Source organism: Xiphias gladius, chromosome 5 (genome assembly GCF_016859285.1).
Source record: "Xiphias gladius isolate SHS-SW01 ecotype Sanya breed wild chromosome 5, ASM1685928v1, whole genome shotgun sequence".
NCBI classification, from domain to species: domain Eukaryota; kingdom Metazoa; phylum Chordata; class Actinopteri; order Istiophoriformes; family Xiphiidae; genus Xiphias; species Xiphias gladius.
The window spans coordinates 23572562-23592308 of NC_053404.1; the positions used below are offsets into that span (position 1 = coordinate 23572562).

General features: G+C 42.2%; 2 protein-coding genes across 5 annotated transcripts in view; one reads left to right on the top strand and one right to left on the bottom strand.

Annotated features, from left to right (window-relative positions):
- Window positions 1-9180, top strand: part of epb41l3a (erythrocyte membrane protein band 4.1-like 3a) — a 36812-nt gene extending 27632 nt beyond the window's left edge. Inside the window, exons 18-23 of one of the 3 annotated variants that reach the window (XM_040126921.1) lie at window positions 2055-2150; window positions 3858-3935; window positions 5191-5235; window positions 5607-5723; window positions 5962-6042; window positions 8179-9180. In XM_040126921.1, the coding sequence (XP_039982855.1) occupies window positions 2055-2150; window positions 3858-3935; window positions 5191-5235; window positions 5607-5723; window positions 5962-6042; window positions 8179-8184 (423 nt within the window). In that variant the 3' untranslated portion in view covers window positions 8185-9180. The other 2 variants (XM_040126922.1, XM_040126920.1) reach the window with 2 other exon arrangements.
- A 403-nt stretch (window positions 9181-9583) lies between these two features.
- Window positions 9584-19747, bottom strand: part of lama1 (laminin, alpha 1) — a 36285-nt gene continuing 26121 nt past the window's right edge. For both annotated transcript variants that reach the window (XM_040127259.1, XM_040127258.1), the window contains exons 47-64: window positions 19487-19620; window positions 19032-19185; window positions 18828-18952; window positions 18410-18560; window positions 18183-18327; window positions 17840-17981; window positions 16496-16610; window positions 14674-14826; window positions 14293-14444; window positions 14012-14206; window positions 13732-13915; window positions 13049-13155; window positions 12670-12859; window positions 11694-11843; window positions 11157-11310; window positions 10922-11055; window positions 10133-10346; window positions 9584-9959 (exon numbers count right to left, since the gene is read on the bottom strand). In XM_040127259.1, the coding sequence (XP_039983193.1) occupies window positions 9805-9959; window positions 10133-10346; window positions 10922-11055; window positions 11157-11310; window positions 11694-11843; window positions 12670-12859; window positions 13049-13155; window positions 13732-13915; window positions 14012-14206; window positions 14293-14444; window positions 14674-14826; window positions 16496-16610; window positions 17840-17981; window positions 18183-18327; window positions 18410-18560; window positions 18828-18952; window positions 19032-19185; window positions 19487-19620 (2754 nt within the window). In that variant the 3' untranslated portion in view covers window positions 9584-9804. The remainder of the gene's footprint in view (window positions 9960-10132; window positions 10347-10921; window positions 11056-11156; window positions 11311-11693; window positions 11844-12669; window positions 12860-13048; window positions 13156-13731; window positions 13916-14011; window positions 14207-14292; window positions 14445-14673; window positions 14827-16495; window positions 16611-17839; window positions 17982-18182; window positions 18328-18409; window positions 18561-18827; window positions 18953-19031; window positions 19186-19486; window positions 19621-19747) is intronic.

A 19747-nucleotide genomic window follows, 5' to 3' on the forward strand; every position in this document is an offset into this window, starting at 1 on the left:
CTAGAATCTGTAGGTAAATACAGATTACAGCAGCTCCAGCAGGAGGCAGTATAGAGTTGCAGTGAGTCCAGCAGGAGGTAGTGTGGAGCTGCAGTGTTCAGTTTAAACTCTCCTCAGCTTTTCCCTTCACCTCCTCCCAGACACCATTTTGTTTCTGCTGCTCTGATCAAAATGGTGCACAGGAAGCGACAGCTGATTTTATTTGTATTTTTGTTGGTTTATTTACTAAGCGTTCATCAGTGGTTTTTGATTAGTGGCCGGGGGTTGGGGCTTATTTCTGTTTTACTGCTCTTTGCTTCCTGTCAGTCGACACTTCTTTTGATTGGTTACTTTGGTTTTTTGCTGCTTTTCACCTTGTTTGAATCGGAAACCTTCAGAATTTTCCAAAACCTCCAGTTTCAGTTATACCATTGGAAGATTTAAACTTGTCAGGGTGTCAGAGAGCTTATCTGAAATTTGTCATTTATCCAAAATCCCTCGTCTTTGTTTAGACAACCAGAGGTTGTAAAATGAGCACTAAAAGACTCAAAAAGACCACAGGGACGACCTCTGTATCAGGGGCCTGTTGTCTCATAATCCATCCGTGGTCAAAGTAAACCAGCATAGTGAATGTTAACAACATGAAAGTCATGATTGTGTACAACACCTTAAAACATTTTTTTTAGCTGGCTCTTATTTTGTAGTTTTGTTACTGTATTTCATCACTTCCTGTATGTTTGCCTATTCTTGTTCATGTGTCCTTATTCCTTCTGTCACAGTTATTAATCTCTACAGCACATGTGCAACATAACAAGGGCTGTAGTCTCCCGGTCAACTATTCAATTGGTTGGTTGATATGATCTCATCTGACCAAATTCTCATTGATCAGACAATTGCCAGTACTACTTTCGTAAGGAGAAAAGCGCTACATCAAATTTCTTCCAGGATGAATCCGTTATTTTTGATGGCGGGAGGGACAGACTGCCCGTGAAAATGGGTGTTTTGAAAACACCCGTTTTCACCACTTTGAACTCTCCCAACCTAACGGACACTGCTAGGCCTAACTTATTTAACAGTTACTGAACATTTACTGGGAGTCGTCTCAAAACTAATTGACACAATGTCAGAAAGGTTGTCGGTGTGGCTGCATTTTGTTAAAACAGATGACCAAAAAGTAGAGTGTAAACTCTGCAAACAGCAGTTTTCTTATCACAGCTCAGCAACCAACATGGCAGATCATCTAAAAATGGTAGGCTAAATTGTCTGTCTTAGGGTGCTCTGTCAGCTTTTTTGTGTTTAACGCTTGTGGCTTTGCGTGTATGTTCCTCAATAGTTCTTGTGCTGGGCTCACCAGTTGATATATTTCTATTTTCAAAAATCATATAAATATATGAGCAGGTGCATGCTGGTCGGCTCTGAGTCTGTTGTGATCATTTCATTATGAAATTATTAGCTTAAAGTTGTTCACTATGTTGCAAACTACCACTAGCTTTTTATTTTTATTTATAATTCAGTTAGTCTTATAAGGCTGTCAGGTAGAGTGCACTGAGTGCACTTGGGCGAATTTAGTTAATCTAGAGCAGACTTTTTTTCCCCCGCGACCAATCGATTGGTTTAAGTGTAGGTACGACTTCAGTCGATGAAGATTTTCTTTGGTTGACTACAGCCCTGAACACAACACACCTGACACCACAAATATGTAAAACATGCTCACCAGCAAACAACAAACACCGATTAATAATTATAGACTAGTTACTAACAAATCAATGCTGCACCCCGTTTTTTACGTCCCTTGGCCCCGTCCCTGCATGGCTGCAGCTTGGCTGTCAGGTTCTACTGAGAATTTATTGAGTTTTTATTTAACTTAATTTCGTTCATTGCTGAAAAATGAGATACAAGTGAAAGGTCTAAAGTTTTTGCCTCTTGTCTACCTGTCTGTCTCTCTCACCTTTGTTTTTGTTCTGTGTGTGTGTGTGTGTGTGTGTCTGTGTGTGTGTGTGTGCGTGTGTGTGTGTGTGTGTGTGTGTGTCTGTGTGTGTGTGTGTGTGTGTGCGTGTGTGCGTGTGTGTGTGCAGCCTAAACCTACATTTGATGAAATGTCTCCTGAACTGACCGCTCTGCTGAAGTCGGCCAGAGAACAAAAAACATTCAGAGAACACAACCTGCTGAAGGTGCCTGTCTACATTTCTGACTGACTGACTGACTGACTGACTGTCTGTCTGTTTGTCTGCCTTAACAGCAGTGCTTCAAATAGCCAAATGATGTGGTGACATCAGTTCATTTCAGCGGAGGAAGCTGTCATAGCTCATTATCTGTGTGTGTCTGTGTCCAATTTTATTGAAGCTTCCCTGGCAGATTATTAACTGGTTTACATACCATTAGGAGACAGAGGGACATCAAACTGACACTGATTTTACACTGTGGACACTTAGTGTCCTGTCAGAGCCCAAGTTTCAGTAACTGCTTGAATGAAGCGAACAGTAGTGAATAAGATGTCTGGGGGGGAATGTTGTGACTTGGTGGCTACATGAGCACTAGTATCTAGTATCACTACTATGATCAAAGTTTTTGATTAGGTGTCTGATTATTCTGTGTTTGTATGTCTTCATGTGTTCAGGAATCAAAGGCACACCTGAATCCAGAATATGATCAAAACCAGGATACCAATCTGCATGCAAAAATTCTCACTGACTAATGCTAGCATGTTAGCAGTTAGCGCTCCAGCTAACTTCTAACAGTACAGTTGCTTACCAAGTTAAACCTGAGAGTCGTCACTACGCCATCGAAAATCTAAAACCAAATACTTCACGAAGACATGGATTCTTTTTACCATATCACTTTCTGGTTTTACCGAGCCTTTACTAGCCACCTGTCTGTCCACCTGTTTTTCTTCCTCTTCCTGTCCCTCACGTTGACACTCAGAAATATAAACTTATAAATGTAATGTAAAACTTTGACCAAAAAATATATTTTTAATTATCAGCTCACTTGACAAAAGACTAATCCCAGTGGTCACTTGGAGTTTCACCAACTATTCATGTAGTAGACTTCTAAAACCACCAGTCTCCGCTGTGAGCAGCAGTTGACTAGGTTTATAACCGTTAATTTGTAAAACATATTTGATTTTGTTTACCTAAATATTTTTGTAAGCCTCGCTACAATGCTACATTACTGAGAAACTGCTCTGCTGAAGCAGCATTTTGCCCTTTTTTCCGGTGTTTTTGTCACCTGTTACTGAAACAGGTGGAAGTATAAACTCAGCACTGTGGCAGTATTTTACAGAAGATGATGACAGCTCCAATGCTGCTTTAAAGAACAACAAAAACACAACTTCCATGGATAACGTCTTTTAAACTAAACACCTGCTGACTTCAAACTCCCTGTAACAAAGCAGAGGAGACAAAAAACAGCTTTAATCTTCAACTTCATTTTCAAAGAAATTATGCTGCTCTCAGCTGCTTGTGGAAGTTAATATTTTTTTCTACACTGTAAAACATCGTCTTGCAACTCCACAACGCTCGATGTTCAACACTCTGTGTTGAGCTGAGGCGATAAAAGATAGAAATGTCTCATTCACGGCTGATCTGTGGACACCATCACACCTGAGATGTGAACATTTAGATTCTCATGTTAAATCAAAAGCACATTGTTATGAAAACATGTAGTGTTTTATTGGCTAGACTCAGTCTGATGTTCATGTGATCTGATACTGACAGGGAGCTGCAGTAAAGTCTTTTGAATCAGCTGTTTGACCTATTTCTAACATCACAAGATGAATGATGACTAGGTAACTGTAAGAATTTTGTACCTGTGAAATCCTAAGTGTTCACTGAACCTGTGTACCTGATGTCCTTTATTATCTTCACTTCCTGTTTCAGACCTCAGAAAAGGTGGAGACGGTCTTCTTGATGACAGAGTCACTTGACCAGGACCAGCCAATGGTGGACAAGCCTCAGGTAGCAATAGGAAGTGTTGTGGGTTCGCTCCCTAGTAACCCCCCGCCCCCTCCCCCGGGGGCTGGCATGACACATGCTGATGATGTCACAGGGGGATGGGCCAATGATGATGACAGTAACAATACCAACGATGCTAACTGGGCTAATAGTCCAGCCCGTAGGCATGAGGTCAGTGATGATGAAGTCAGCGATGATGAGCCTAGCAGCCAGACTAGTGGTGATGATGATGATGCTAGCGAGGCTAGCGAAGATGCTATCAGTGTGTTAGCACAGGCAGCAGTAGAGGAGGCCATGGAGGCTGCGGTCAGACAGGCTCAGAGCCCAGATGCTACCAATGCTAATCACGATAGCAGTAATGCAAACTTCGCAGTTAGCTATGCTGAGCAGGATCTAACTAGCATGGAGGCTAACAACAGCCCCACCACCAGACCCTTGGCTGTTGTGGGCACTCGACCCGCCGGGGGTTTGTTTCAACATTACCATGACGACAAGAACACCGACGACTCAGAAGAAGAGAGAGGAGAGTGGAGGTTCGGAGAAAACTCCCCTCCCCTGTCTTCCCCCTGCCTGACCTCAAGGTGCTCCCCCTGCTTGACCAATCAGACGCAGCCATCCAACTGCAGTGACAATGATGATGATGGTGAAGAATCCAGATGTCTGCAGGAGGTAACATCTGAGACTAATACCTGTGTCAACAGCCAGAGACTCCTTCCCCTGTGACACCTCCCTTAGCAAAACCAATGAAATCTGTCCCTGTTATTACTGCCCCAGTGACTCCTACTTCAATAAAGCCTTCCCCAGTGACTCGTGCCCCATTAAGACATACCCCAGTGAAACCACTGACCCCTGCCCCACTGACTCCTGCCCCTGTGATACCGGTGAAACCTGCCCCAGTGAAAACAGTGAAACCTGCTCCAGTGACAGGTGCCCCAGTGAAACCGGTCCCAAGGACTCCTGCCCCAATAAAAACATACACCATTGACACCATTGACTTCTGCCCTGGTGAAACCAGCTTGTCTGGCTTGTGCTGAGAATCCCGATCTTTATATTAGAGGATATTTCCATCTGCTGCTGACATGAATGCAGTCCAACAAACTTTCAAATGTCAGACCACTGTAGCTGTAAGAACAGAAAGTGTATTTACAGTTGTAATTTGGGAGGAAATTTTAAGAATTTACAACCAAATGAAGAAAGGATTTTTAAATTTTTTTGGAGTCTGTGAGTATGTTTAATTTTCCCTCTCTGGATATTTCAGGAGGTCCCAGTGATGAGGAAGACTCTTACATATGAAGCTCCAGGGGTGAGTATAATCTGTCTTTTATTTATAAGACATGGGTGTTACTACCTTTCACTACAATATGAATACTTAAAAACTTTTATAAAAGCAGACACCAGTAAAAATCTGTAGTAAATTTAAGTAAAATAGAATAAAAATGCCTCTATGAATTTTAGATTTTGCCACTGACTTCCTTACCTATGTGATAGCTCATAATTTTACAGACTGACTTCATGTTTTATACCTGCAGTGTGTCCAGAAAACACCTGCAGGCTTCACCAGTTTCTGTTTCATGAGCATGACTATATCAACAACAAATCAGTACTGCTTCAGAGTATTGATTTAATGATTGATATCAATGTTTAGACTGTCGGTCATGTGTTTGTGTGTTTCAGAGCCGAGTGGACTCTGATCCTCCTGCAGGTCTACTGCTGAGCTCCCAGACCTTTACCGCGGAGACCTCCAACACTACCACGACCACGCACATCACCAAGGTAACACATATCACTAAGGTAATGCACATTAATGTTGTAACGCACCTCATTATGGTAACGCACATCAGTGATTTGAGTTCTGTAAACCTTTTTTCTATCAGAATCAGTAAATATGTGAGTTTTGTAAGATATTTAAGAAATGAGAGACAACTGAAGGATTAGAAACATCAGAATATTAGAGGAACCAGTAAAGATGTTTAATTAGATTCGATTATACTGTCTGAATTTCTCTTTCTTTGTCTGTCTTTCTTTTCAGACAGTAAAAGGAGGAATTTCAGAAACCAGAATCGAGAAAAGAATTGTAATTTCAGGAGACACAGAAATTGACCACGACCAGGTAACTGTCTAAAGCTGGGCAGACACTGTACACATTCAGTCTGATTTTAGCCCTGAGTCGGTAGCCCCCAACTACTTTTAGAATCGGGCCAAATTTCGGCCAGATTGGTTGTTGTTCCCTAAACGACCAAAATCCCGCTCCCGGACGATCGGTTGATGTCTGGCAGGTCCGAAATTATGGTCGACTCTCTGCTGTATTAGCAATTCTGCAGTCTGATTTATGAAAATATCCGTTATAAACTGTAGTGATTTTATTTTAATCTTACTGCAGTAGTACTTTACATGCTGTGACTAAAAGTGTAGTATTGAGACTGTGTAAAGTAGTATTGAGACTGAGTTGTGATATAGAACTAAACTTTGGATCTTCCAGACATCTGAAGCTCTCCCTTATTCCTTTTTTTCTTTTTTATCTCTGTTCATTGTAGAATTGAAAAAAGTAATGCCACCCCCCTCTTTCTGTCAACACTATCGACTTGTCAATAGATAAGTCAGACCATGGGTTTGTGTTTACGTTCAGCGTGAGCTCCAAATTGTGGCCAATCGACGGAATGGAACAGTGTTAGCAGAGAAGTTGCACGTTCTGGCTGATTAAAACACATTGTACAAAATTGCTAAAAAGTGCTCAGTCTGCCCAGTTTACCACATCACAATTAAACTTCTTACTTAATGGCCTTCAAAAAGAAGACTGAGAAGTCAGGATTACACCTCAGACTTTCAATAATCCGACACAGACTTGGAACTGTATTGACACAGGACAGATGTGGTCTATCTGCTGACTGGTCTGTCCAGAGTAAATCGAAACCTAGACCTGGAACCAGGTATGATTCCCGTGTCTCTCTTGAAGGCTCTGGCGGCTGCGCTTAGTGAGGCGAGGCGGCAGCATCCTGAGCTGTCTGTCACACGTGTCGTCGTCCATAAAGAAACTGAAGTCTCTCCTGATCATGTGATTGATTAGTGACATCACAGGTAACAGGAAGGGTCAGGCCCCACCCCTACAGGTGGAGTTCCAGGCTGGATGCTGATTGGCTGATTGGTGCATGGCAGCGTTCATTACATTTTGTTTGCATGTTTTACATGAGTGTTTGTGTCCAAGAACAAATGGTTCAATCACGAGCAATAAAGAGCTCAGATCTGATTGACTGGAAGGACAATACTGAAAGAGAGGGAAATCTCATTGGATGAAATACGGGGGAGGAACCACGGAGGACAGGAAGGATCTATTGTGATTGGTTGGTGAAAACCTGCAAGAAGAACCTAACAATCTGATTGGATTAAAAACTGAAGAAATATTCAAAAAGTGTGGGGAGGAGATAACCAGCCCTTCTGATCACTCAGCTGATAAGTGATTAATCAATCAAGAGGATCATTATCAAGTCAAGTCAGTTTTATATATACTGCCCAATATCACAACTCACATATTTCCCTCTAGCAGCTTAACAGTCTTTACAGACTATGACCTCCTCAGTCCTTACACCCTTGGACCAGTTAAGAAAAATCCACTGAAAGACAACACTTTGCTTAACATTAAACTGTCCATCAATGCTACACTAACACGCTGTTTTAATATTATTCACTATTGTTTCAAGGATGGAATCATTGGTGCCCCCTCCCCGTTGCTCACCTGTATCCAGCACTGGTTCAGGTTCAGATTCTGGACCAGATTCTGGTTCTTATTGAGTGGTTTTAAGACAGAAAACAGAATCCAAATCTCTAGTCTGTCTTTACTAGATAGAATCAAAAACTGTTGAGAGGACAGTGTTGACATTAACATGCTACGGTATGCTAACATTCTGGACCAGGCTTTTAAGCTTGCTGTGCTATGCTAACATGCTAATTCACATGGGCATGCAGTTCCCCAGGCTAAGTTTGTCTCTGCCGCTCTCAGAGTTAACTGTGGGCTGACGGGAAAGTTTTGCTCTCTCTGGTGGCCACGTTCAATGTAACACTGAAAAATCGAGCTCACGGATTGGTCCCGCATCACAGCCGACTCCCAGTGGATGAATCGGAATCAAAATAGATTTTCAAAGTGAAAAGGTAAATGTGGGAATGTGACCACCACAGGACGACTTTCACTCAGGGGTTAAAATCAGAAAAGAGGTGTCTTCATGTTCAACAGCTGCATCTGTCTCTCTTTCAGGACTGAATCGGGAAGCCTCTGCTGCATTATGGGAGCTGTAGTCACTACAGTGCCAACAAAGACACTGTTGCAGCAGCAACACACACACACACACACACACACACATGCATGTACATTTTATATACACATTTACACACTTACACAACACACACACACACAGAGCACCTGTCTGACAGACTAGGGCTGGGGCCATTGGCTGAGTTACCTTAAATTAGCATTAGCCCGATAGAATGACTAGATTTAGTTGAAAGCTTCATGATGACATTTAACATTTAAGACAAAGAACGACTTCTGTATGTAAAGGAATAATATATAGAACACAGACAGGGGGCACTAGTGTGTTGCCATCAACACGTTCCCATAGCAACCAGACAACCAGAGCTGGTCGACCTCAGATGAACTGTCCCCACAAATTAACTTCTACTGCATTTACCTTCTTATTAAACAAGCCAGGCCCACACGCAACTGATTCCCCGTAAGGTTCAAGCAGACATCTGAATAGCTGGTTGACTCAGGTGTGTTTGCTCCTGATTGTGTGACAGTAGACCACAGCTTTATAAAACATTCAGCAAATGGTTTGCATCACATCTGAAAGATGTGTGATAATCTCTGACTTCACACCTTACTCTTACCTGTCTCATCTGTGAGGAACTGGATCTTTTATTCTGACAGTCTGATGCAATCTGTTTCCTGTCTGAAATGTAAAATAGCATGAATGCTAGCAATGTAACCGCTCACTTGTTTAGCAGCTAAAATTCAGCTCTGTATTTACCCATAATGCAATAGTAATGTGCCATTCTCCCATCTCACCATTGAAACTCCTTTTATGACTTATTTCTCTCATCTGTCTATGCATTTATTTATTTATTTATTGATATTACGCACTGGTTACTGGTGTCAGGTTACACAAACCATGTTTTACTTCATTTGTGATAAAAACTCCAAATGTCTTTACCCACTAAAATAAAATAAAATGATATAAATAAATGAAATAAACAACCAGACTTTGTCCATCTCTCTGTGTGTGAAAAAATGTTTGATGTTCAAAAGTTAAATATCACTTAACTCCAGCAGGATTTTAAACTTTCTGTCCTGTATAACAGTTTGTCTGTTTCCTAAAAATCTCATCTTGTTGTGTCCTCTTCTTCTGCAGAGGTTTAATGGCAGTGACTGGAGAATCAGCTCAACCAGCTGTTTATCTCCATCAACTAGTAAGCTCATATTCACACAGCAGGATTGGAAGGAACGACTTCACTCACATTTTATTTGGACCATTTTCTGGAAACTCAGTTGAAATTTAAATCGCATTTGGATGTAACCTTGACTATTGTTCATGTATTACTGAGTGAATCTGAATTTTTTTAAGATGTTCCCAAACTGAGTGAATGAACCTGTGAGCTTTGAATAATTTTCAGATAATCTTTAATGATTCATGTAGAGAGAATTACATCAAAGTTACAGGGAGCATAAAAAAACACAGACATTGGAAATGTAAAAATAATCAGCTGCTAACAGACAGGAAGGTATCTAAAACTTTTCAGACCACAATCATCTCTACAATAGTCAAATCAATTCATCTGTCCGATCAGACTGTTAGTGGACCAATCAAAGCCCAGCTGGGCATTGCTAGGCAACAGGACACGAGTTAGGTGTGACACCCAACAGGAAGTGGGCGGAGCTCAGGTTGAGAGTATTGCTCAGGTGCGACTTAACGAGCTGCAGGTTCCTCAAACAACCTCTGAACCTGGAACTGATCGACAGGCAGTTCTGTTTAACACCCACTGTAACAGACAGGTCAGAGAGAGACAGGTAGACCAACAGGTAAAGAAACAAGTCAGAGATAGAGAGCGAGAGTGAGAGACAGGTAGACAGGTTAACATCAGTCAATAACACACCTGTCGTCATGTTTGTATTTATGTCTCAATAACAAACAGCAGATTTTAGAGTTTCTTACCTGGATAACCTCCCAGGTAGACAGGGTTGTTGGTCTCAGCAGAGGTGGATTGTGGGTAGGGGTTGGGGGTGGTGTAACTCCGCCCATCTACACTCAGACTCAGGCTGTGTTTGGTTTTTCTGGCCAGCAGGCGGTGCCACTGTCCATCACACAACACCTGACCAATTGAACGCACTGACACTCGACCAGCCCCGTTATTCACGTTAAACACCACCTGAGGAAAAACATGTCATATACGGAATATACAGTTAGGTACATAAATATTTGGACAGTGACACAATTACCACCGTCGTGTACACCACCACAATGGATTTGAAACAAAGTGATCAAGATGTGATTAAAGTGTAGACTTTCAACATTAAATCACACATTAACCACTTAGGAAACAACAGCCATATTTATGCGTAGTCCCTCAATTTCAGAGGCTCAAAAGTAATTGAAAATACCAACATCACATTTTACTACTGAAACAATTAGAAAGAAATACTTGGAGAGCAGATATGTTCAATCAAATGACTAATTCCATATACCTGGTTAACTTTGGGGTTCCTCAAGGCTCAGTGTTTGGTTACTGGTTACTTTTTACATAGACTATGATTGTTACTTTTCAGGGCATTTCTGATATTACCTGATCACCAGCAGTTCACCTGTAACATTTAAACATCTTTCACTTTTTTACTTTTGTTTTTGTTTGTACTGGGGATGGGACTTAATGGTCAGCTGAGAGTTTTCTGACAGCAGGGGGCTCTGAGGACAAAAGCACATGCATACAGGTAAGTATGTGCTCACCTGTCCATTGATCAACTCTAGTCCAATGGCGTCAACCTTCGCACTGCTGATTCCTAAAAACACCCCCTCTGATTGACTCGTTCGAAACTCCAAAGTCACCGACACGTCTGAGCCAACTTTATACCCATCATGCACTGCACAAACACACACACACACACACACACACACAGAGGTTAACAGTCTGATCACATGTTATTAAATCAAAGCAGGTATATTTTCTTCATGGTAGACTCACTGAGGATGGCATAGCCGCTGCCGTTAAAGTAACTTCCTGTCTGGTCTTTGGTGAAACAGGAAGTGACATCATGCTGCAAGGCTGGCTTGGTCAGATCCAACGTAGCTCCATTCAGACTGACAGAGCGAACACAGCCTTGAAAGCTGGTGCTCACCTGAGGGACAGACAGATGGACAGGTGAATTGACAGGTAGAAAGACAGGTAGAGCAGTTGAGATCCATGATACAAATACATTTCCTTTTACTAACTGTGACATTAACTTTCATTCCTGGTCACTGACTCAGAGTTCAGGTGTTCACAACTGTCAGAAACACCTGGTTAACCTGCAACAGGTCTAGTCTGACAGACAGCATTAGGATATCAGCTGAGGTGTCTGAAATAATACTCAGATGGGTGACAACATCATGGTTAACATATAAAATGGAGATTAAGTAAAAGCCTTACATGTTAACACAGAAACGTACAAAAAATCTTTCCGTTTTTAAATCCTGTATATTTGTTGTGTAAACGTTCAATAAAGAATTTAAAATGTCGTACATTGATCCGTCTGGTGGTATGTGTGTGTGGTAGTCCTCCCAGGTAAAGTCTGTTGTCCACGTCCAGCTGGTTTCCTTTAACTGTCACAGAATCTGGACTCGAACCATCGACCGAGACTGACACCAACCGCCGGCTGACCTCGGCAGTAACCTGGGAGAGAGAGACAGTCAGGTGACATAATTATAGTTAGTTTAAACCTGATCCCAAATCAACAACAACATAAACAAACAGATTTCTGTCAAGGTGAACATTATAACAGCTGACAGTGTGACATCATCACCTGTAATGTGATGTTACTGTCCACCATGTTACGTCACATCACGTTAACTTGACCACCTCCCATTTTAGTCCTGGACCTCTTTATACAGAATTCATTTAGCGTCTGACTTAATGTCAAAACAATTTATTTCTGTCACAGTGCAGATTTGTGATCTCACTGTATGACTCAGTGATGTCATGCAGCTTGTTCCCTTAACACGACTCCTGACTACTTGTGAATGAAATGTGTCCACAAACAGAGCAGAACAGAAGGCCTTAAATTTATGGACATATAGGGTGTTTGGTTATGTTAATGATGAACTGTCACTAATGTTCAGCTCCTCTTGAACAGGTGACATTCATCAGGCTAAAACGAATTATTAAAAGTTTTTTGCAGTTCAGAGAGTTTTTTAAATGGTACTTGAAATGCTTGTACGAATAAAAAAAACAAGCAGAAAAAGTCAGAGAGATTTACGAGAAGAAAAACAAAATATTCCTTCATTGGGATGAATATCTTTGTGATTGTTTTTGTAACTGCTGTTTTCAGCAGTTTCACAAGTAAATGGTACCTGTTCTGAGATTGTTTAGTCAGTTGTTGTTCCAAATGTCAACAATGAACTCAATGTCTGACTTACTTTAAGTGTTTTATTGATGCGTGACACCCTCATAGTGTTTCATGTGTGTACATGTGTGTGTTAATGTGTATATATGAACTAACAGCGTGCCAGTCTCCGTCGTTAATGGCGACAGATGAGGTGATGGAGGCAGGGCCTTTCCCTAGGTCGGCTGACACCATCATTCTCCCCCCCGTCAGTCTCAGGACGATGAAGTCCATATGTTTGGAGTCAGAGAGGAGGAGAATCAACCCATCCAGAGCGCGGCTTCGAACCGACAACCTCACTGAGACACTGAGGACGAGAAGGTACGACAACAGAGACATGACGCGACACAACACAAACATCAAAACACGACACGACAGAGACATAACACAAGATACGAGACACGACAGTGACACAACATAGTCAGTAGTTTAGTCTTATTTTAGAGGGACTACAACTGACCGGAGCCCCGCCCCCTTCGTTGTCATGGAGACTCACCTCTTCCTGACAGTATTGGGGTTGATGATGAAGGTCATGTGACTGTGTTTGGATGAACCAAACTGAGCCGCTGATGGCAGGAAACTTGGCTCCACCTCTGACACACACTGTATTACATGCAAATCAATAACCAATAAGCAATAATCAGTGACCAATGATTAATAGCCAATAAACATTGACCAAAAATCAATAGTCAATCATCAGTGACCAATAATCAATAACAGATAATCAATGACCAGTGATCAATATCCAATAATCACTGACCAATGATAAATAACCAGTGATCAATAACCCAAATTCAAAAAATGCTGACCAATATTCAACAATCATTTGATGCTTAATTTAGTTTAATCACCCTGGTTACCATTATCAATTACCATGTATCAATAATTGTTAATAAAGTAAATGATTACCATCAATACTTACTATAAAAATTTTATTACTGATAATCAAAAATCATTACGGCTACGAATAACCAATAATCAATAAATGTAATAATTTATCAATAATAAAAAATAGATGAATTGATTACCGTTATCACTAATCAATAATAGACATATTGGTTACTGTTATCAATAATCAATCCATAATGGACATAGTGATTACCATTACATGTAATCAACAATCAATAATAAACATATTGATTACCTTTATCAATAATCAGTAATAAATGTATTGATCACCGTTAGTGTTCCAGGTGTCAGGGCGCTCAGATGTGTGGGTGGGGCTACAGGCATGTAGGCGGGGTCAGGAGTAGGTTCTACATCCTGGTCATCAGGAAGCACCGCCCCCCCAGCCCTCTCCTTCAATAGGCAGCTGTCAAGCTCCGCCCCCTCATACCTCAGAGCTCCCGATAGGTCGATAAGTCTGCAGAGAGCCGCCAATCAAAACAGTTAACAATCAGAGAGACAGAAAGCAGCGTGTGTGTGTGTGTGTGTGTGTGTGTGTATGTGGGAGACTTACGCTCCACCGACCACCAGGTGTTGGATGCAGCCTCTGAACCACCTGGATAAAGTCTGTAGTCTGACTGGTAGACGGGACTCCTCCCCTGAGGGCAGCCCACCAATGAAGAAGGAGGCTGGAGAAAAACGAGAAAATCCACCCGGCAACATAGAAACAGACTTCAGGTGATCTTCGTCCACCAGCAGGAACAGAGACCTGAGAGACAGAGAGGTGAAACAAGTGGGTCAGGTAAGTCAAGTGGGAAAGGTGGGACAGGTGTGTATTTCCATGGTGACCCCTACTTCCTGTTGATGGTGATAATCACAGAGTGTTTCTCTCCGTCACTGAAGGACCCCCCATCAGGTTTCGTCACGATCACCCTCCGAGTGGCTCCGGCCACCTCACCAAACTCTGCCTCTAATGCACCTGAGACCAAGTGAACAGACAGGAATTGCTACACACAGAAGCACAGACACACACACACAGACACACACACACAGACACAGACACACACACACACACACACACACACACACACACACACACACACACACACACACACACACACACACACACACACACACAAAGTAACACAGGTTACATTAACAAATGAACATCAAATGTTGGTGAATACATCCACACAGACTGAACACCTGGTGTACAGGTGTGTAAAGTGCACTCACCTGTCTGTGTGAGTGGTCGTCACTGAAGGCAGCCAGTAGGACTCCTGATTGGTTGTTGGAGGAGAAGGAGAAGAGAAGCTCTGCCTCCTGACGGAATGAAGGAGGAGTGATCTGAACGAAGCCTCCGGCCAGCACTGACACACTCCGCACCGCCTGAGAGATAATCAATTAGTGCGAAGAGTCAGTCAGTGTGATCAGTGAAGGTGAAGGTTATTGATTTTCTGATAAGCAAAGATTGATTGGTTCCTGACAGTAATGATTTTTTTACTCCTATTCTCTCTGCAGCTCAGAACAACACAAGGAGAAATAAAATGCTTCTATTTTTTTGTAAAAAATGATCCTCACAGTGTTAAATATTTACCAAGATAATAAAACAGAACATTTCAGACATGAGCTACTTTTCTCCTCCGCTCTGTTTTGGCAGCAGAAACAGTCCGACAAAACCTTCACTTTTTATCTGCATCACATGTTCAGAACAGTTTGTTCATCATCCGACAGAAATATTCACTCTGTGCTTAAGACATACATAATAATTCACGCAATCATTTACAGCATCTCCACAGCCTTACTTCAATATTTGGAAATTATTTCTAGTGTTTCTCCACCTTCTCATTCTGTTCTTGTTCTGTGATCAAGTTTTTTTTTCATTTCACCTTGTTGAATAAAAGTTTCTGCTTCACTAGGGCAGCATTTACCAGCAGGTTTCACCGTTTCATCTCATTTCACATTAATCACTTGATTAAAGGTTCTGATGTTGTCGCTTGTAATTCACACCTTCTCCTCTTAAACATAAACTCGCTCGTAGCTGGATTATTAAACCCAAGGTTAACAGATTGATACGCAGCTTAATGATACTGGTTAGGGTTAGTTATCCAGGTTGGGGGATGTCAGGCTCAGTGAAGGCAGGTAACCCAAAGAGAGCCAGACTAAGCTGAAGTCACTTTGTGGTTCAAACACCTGAACCCCAGTGAAAATGTGCACTCTTCGTCCAGTGGATGAAACAAACCTCAATCCTCAAAGGGGCCATGTAGAGCTAATGAAAGTGTTTCCATAACAACAGTATAAAATTGTTCAGTTGCATTCCTGTCTGAATGAAGAGGTTAAGTAGTGTCATGAATATGTCATGTTCAGCTTCACCAAACTCATCATGGCTGAATCTGAACAGAAGGACTGATTCCTGCCTGTTCCTCTTTTGTCTCTGCCTTCAGCCAGCAGATGACCCCGACATGCCTTCCATTCCCTATCACCGGACCTTCCCCGCCCACTTAAAGACCTGTTTCCAGTCTCCCTATTTTCCAGCCTGTATTTATACGAGCCAGTTAAACCTGCTCTCTGCCAGATAGAGAACATCTTTCATGATATCAGTGCTGTGGACTATGTTCTTGCCAACCTACCCATTGCCTCTTCCTGCTTTGTTCTAGTTTGCTACATCCACGCCGGTTACCTGTACCTGTACCTGACTTTGTAGCTTTCTGCCTGGCTGTCAACATTCAGGTCCTTCTTCCCTGTTGCCCTGTACTTAAATTGTGAAAGGGTCAGCTTTCTCTTATTATTTCATGCTATAGCGCCCCACCAGCTGCAACGCTCAGGCTGAAGCTCACATTGCATTAGAAATCTTTGAGTGAAATTGATCTAATGTAGTTCAAAGCAGCTGCGTCTACACATTTTCATGGATGATGTTTTGGGCTGTACTAAGTTGATCTAAAAATAATTCTGAAGACTCGTTTGATGATAAAAACTGACCCTGCATCATATGAAGAGTGTGTCACTGTGTAGCCTGTATTATACATGTATAGTATTTTTACATCAGTATGTGTAGTACCTCGAGTATGCAGCCCTTCCTGACTCCATATGCGTCTCTCAGCAGGTCGAAGTTGGACCGAGCGATCTCCACGTTCTTTATACAGCCGACATACGACCTGGACACCACCTGTCGTCTAGCAACCACACAAGGACAGACAGGTGAGTTAAAATACACCCATCCTGTGACCACACCTCATCCTCATCGGGTGACATCACGGGGTGCTTCCTGTTACCTTTAAAATGTCTCCTCTTTCGTCTCACCTGCATCTGATCCTTGTGCCATATTCCTAACCCTATTCCATGTAAGACTCAAGGAAGAGAGGCAAGGAGAGAGGAAACAAGGAAACGTTTTTTGCTCTGACCCATCATCTAAAACCACGTCAATTTCCGATCATAGCTGGATCACAGCTGGATCACGCTGGATCAGAGCTCTGTGTGCTTTTGAGTTTGTATTTGCATAGATTGTGTGATGTACTGTCCAAATAATAAAAACTGCTGTCAGCGCAGCAGTGTACTGATGTGACATATCTCTGCAAGTAGCTGCACATTCATTAAAAACCTCTACCAAAACCTGAACAGATCCATCAAACCATAGACAATAAAGAAAAGCACTAAAGCCAACAAGGCCTATTCATTTTTTTGATCATTTGTGTTTGCATTTATTAATTTTTATTCTGTTTGTAAATTCATTATGTAATTTTCCAAGTTATGATGAAAATGTCTCGTGATATGATGAAATTACTTAGTAGCATATATGTTCTAGGAAAAGTGCAAATGATGTAAATATCTCATGTCAAAATATTCTTTATACCTGACACACAGGGATTTTCAACCTGATAGAAATTGATATTTACTTAAAATGTCTTAACTGCTGAAAGACAACAGACTATTTTTCTTTTTGACGATGAGATGATGCATAATAAATTGGAAAATGACTGAAAATGAAAAGACAAATCTTTCTGATGTATGATTAAGGTTGTTTTTTTGCTTCTTCTATTTATCAGATCTAAAGTTACCATGGAGCCAACTACTTAACTTAATGCTGATTCAGAGCAGAAATACAATCTTAACTTGGTGTTGATATTACAGCTGAGTTTAATTTGTGATTTCTCCCAGTATAAAACTGTGATTATGTTGTATCAGATCAGCTGCATTGTCCAATCACTAACTGATATCAGATAAAGAGGTGTGTCATCCAATAAGACACTTCATGAAGGATGGTCTCTCGAATCTGCTTCCTTGATCTTCTGAATGGTGCTAAGGGAACCGAGACGTCCTTCATGATGGCAGATGAGAATGAGTTCCAGGTCACCTGAGAAACGAAGACGTGAAATACGGTAATGAGAAGCACCCACAGACTCACCTGATTGGTCTGTAGGCAGGAAGTCCTCCGATGTAGATGGGGTCGAGGTCAGAGCGGTTCAGGTCGGAGGCCATCCCAGGAGACTCCGCTTCCAACACCTCCTTCTCTGATGATTGATCAGCAGCCATGATGGACAGGTAACCTGCACACACCAGGTAACCAGCACCATCAGAAACAGGAACATTAAAACAGCTTCGGAAACCCCCTCCCCCCATACCACTCTGATTTCAGATTAGGGACGTCTGTGTCTGACACTGTGACATCACAGCCACCTCAGTCAGGACATAGTTAAACCGCATCACCCAACCCCAACCCTAACCCTGTACTGTAGTATTAGTGGTACCTTTGCGTTTGTTCCTCTGCAGGGTGATCTTGTACCACACCCCAGTGTTGTACTTCCTGTTGGAGGTCAGGATCAGAGCACCTGAACCTAGATCAAAGGTCAGGCGGACACGCCCCTCCACCAGCTCCATGGACAGGAAGTCTCTCTGCAGGAGACAGGAAGGAGATCATGTGTATGTTTCCTTTCACAATAGGAGCTTCAGCAGAAACTGTGTGTGTGTTTCATACAGTGTTGTTGGAGGCCAGGTAGAGCAGCAATCCGCTCGGCGACAGAGTTTTAAACAGCAGGACGATCGAGGTGGAGGTCGCACGCAGAGACTTCTGGACCAATGAGAATCCTGATCCATCAAAGTGGAAGGAAGTCTCCTCCGCTTGGGGACTGAGAGACAGATAGGTTGAGACAGAGAATGTAGGACTTTGGATTTGTGAAGTCATGAAAACGTAGTTCAGAATTTCCATTGGAAATCTGAAGATTTAACTCTTAGCAGAGCTGAACTACAAGACCATACTGGAATACTCAGTGGGTGGGGTCAGTTAATGTCATCACTGGTATGGCAGTACACCTGTAGTCACACAGGTGTTTTGTTAATCATACACCTTTGTGTTTTTTGTTCACCTGTGTGTGGTGATACACCTGTGTTTGTACCTGCTGAAGCAGCCTCCACACTCCCCCTCTCTGCTGTCGTAGTTCCACAGTCCGATGTTTCTCTCGTTGAGCGATGCTTCACCCAGACAGCCCTGAAAGGTGGAGGACCTCAGCGCTGCAGGGCTCTGACATCACACACACAGAGTTATCACCTGTTCACATGTATACCTCCAAACACATCTGTTCACCTGATATATTTGTTACCTGAGTCTGAGCTCCCAGGCCTCCGATGTGGATCATTGTGTTTCTGTCGATGTCTAAAACTCGGGATGATCCTGGTGATGATGCCGTTACCGCGGGCAACGGAGCAGACTCGGACTCCAGCTGATGGACTAACAGAGAAGCGTGGGCCCCAAACCTGCCGAATTCATGACATCATCACATGGCAACATTAAACAACATAATCACATAACATGATCAGCTCATGTTGCCAATAGTCTGTGAGCTTCACAGTAAGAAAAACAAATCCAGAGTCAACATTCATGAAAGTTACAGCTGACTGTCAGACACTGACTTACTAACATTAATTAATCTTAACTGACAGTAACTCTTGTCTGCTTATTGTAACACTGTAAACACTGTGATCTCATTAATTTGGCTGTTGCTTCCCAGCCTGCTGCTTCTTCAGTCATGTGATCAGTGTGTCGGTGTGTAACTACCGTGTAGCGTTGATTCTGGTCCACCTGTTGTTGGTGATGTCTAGTCCAGGAAACTCCAGCCTGGTGCTGCCTGAGCCCACATCCCACACCAGAGACACCTTCCCATTATGCATGTCTACTGCCAGGTAGTCTACCTAAGCACACAGAAGACATTCCAAGAGGGTTAATTTACACTGTAGAGATATAGGGCCGAGATCAGAACTCCGAACTTCACACCTGAACCCAAAACCCCAAAACCCTAACCTCAAAGTGAGTTCAGGA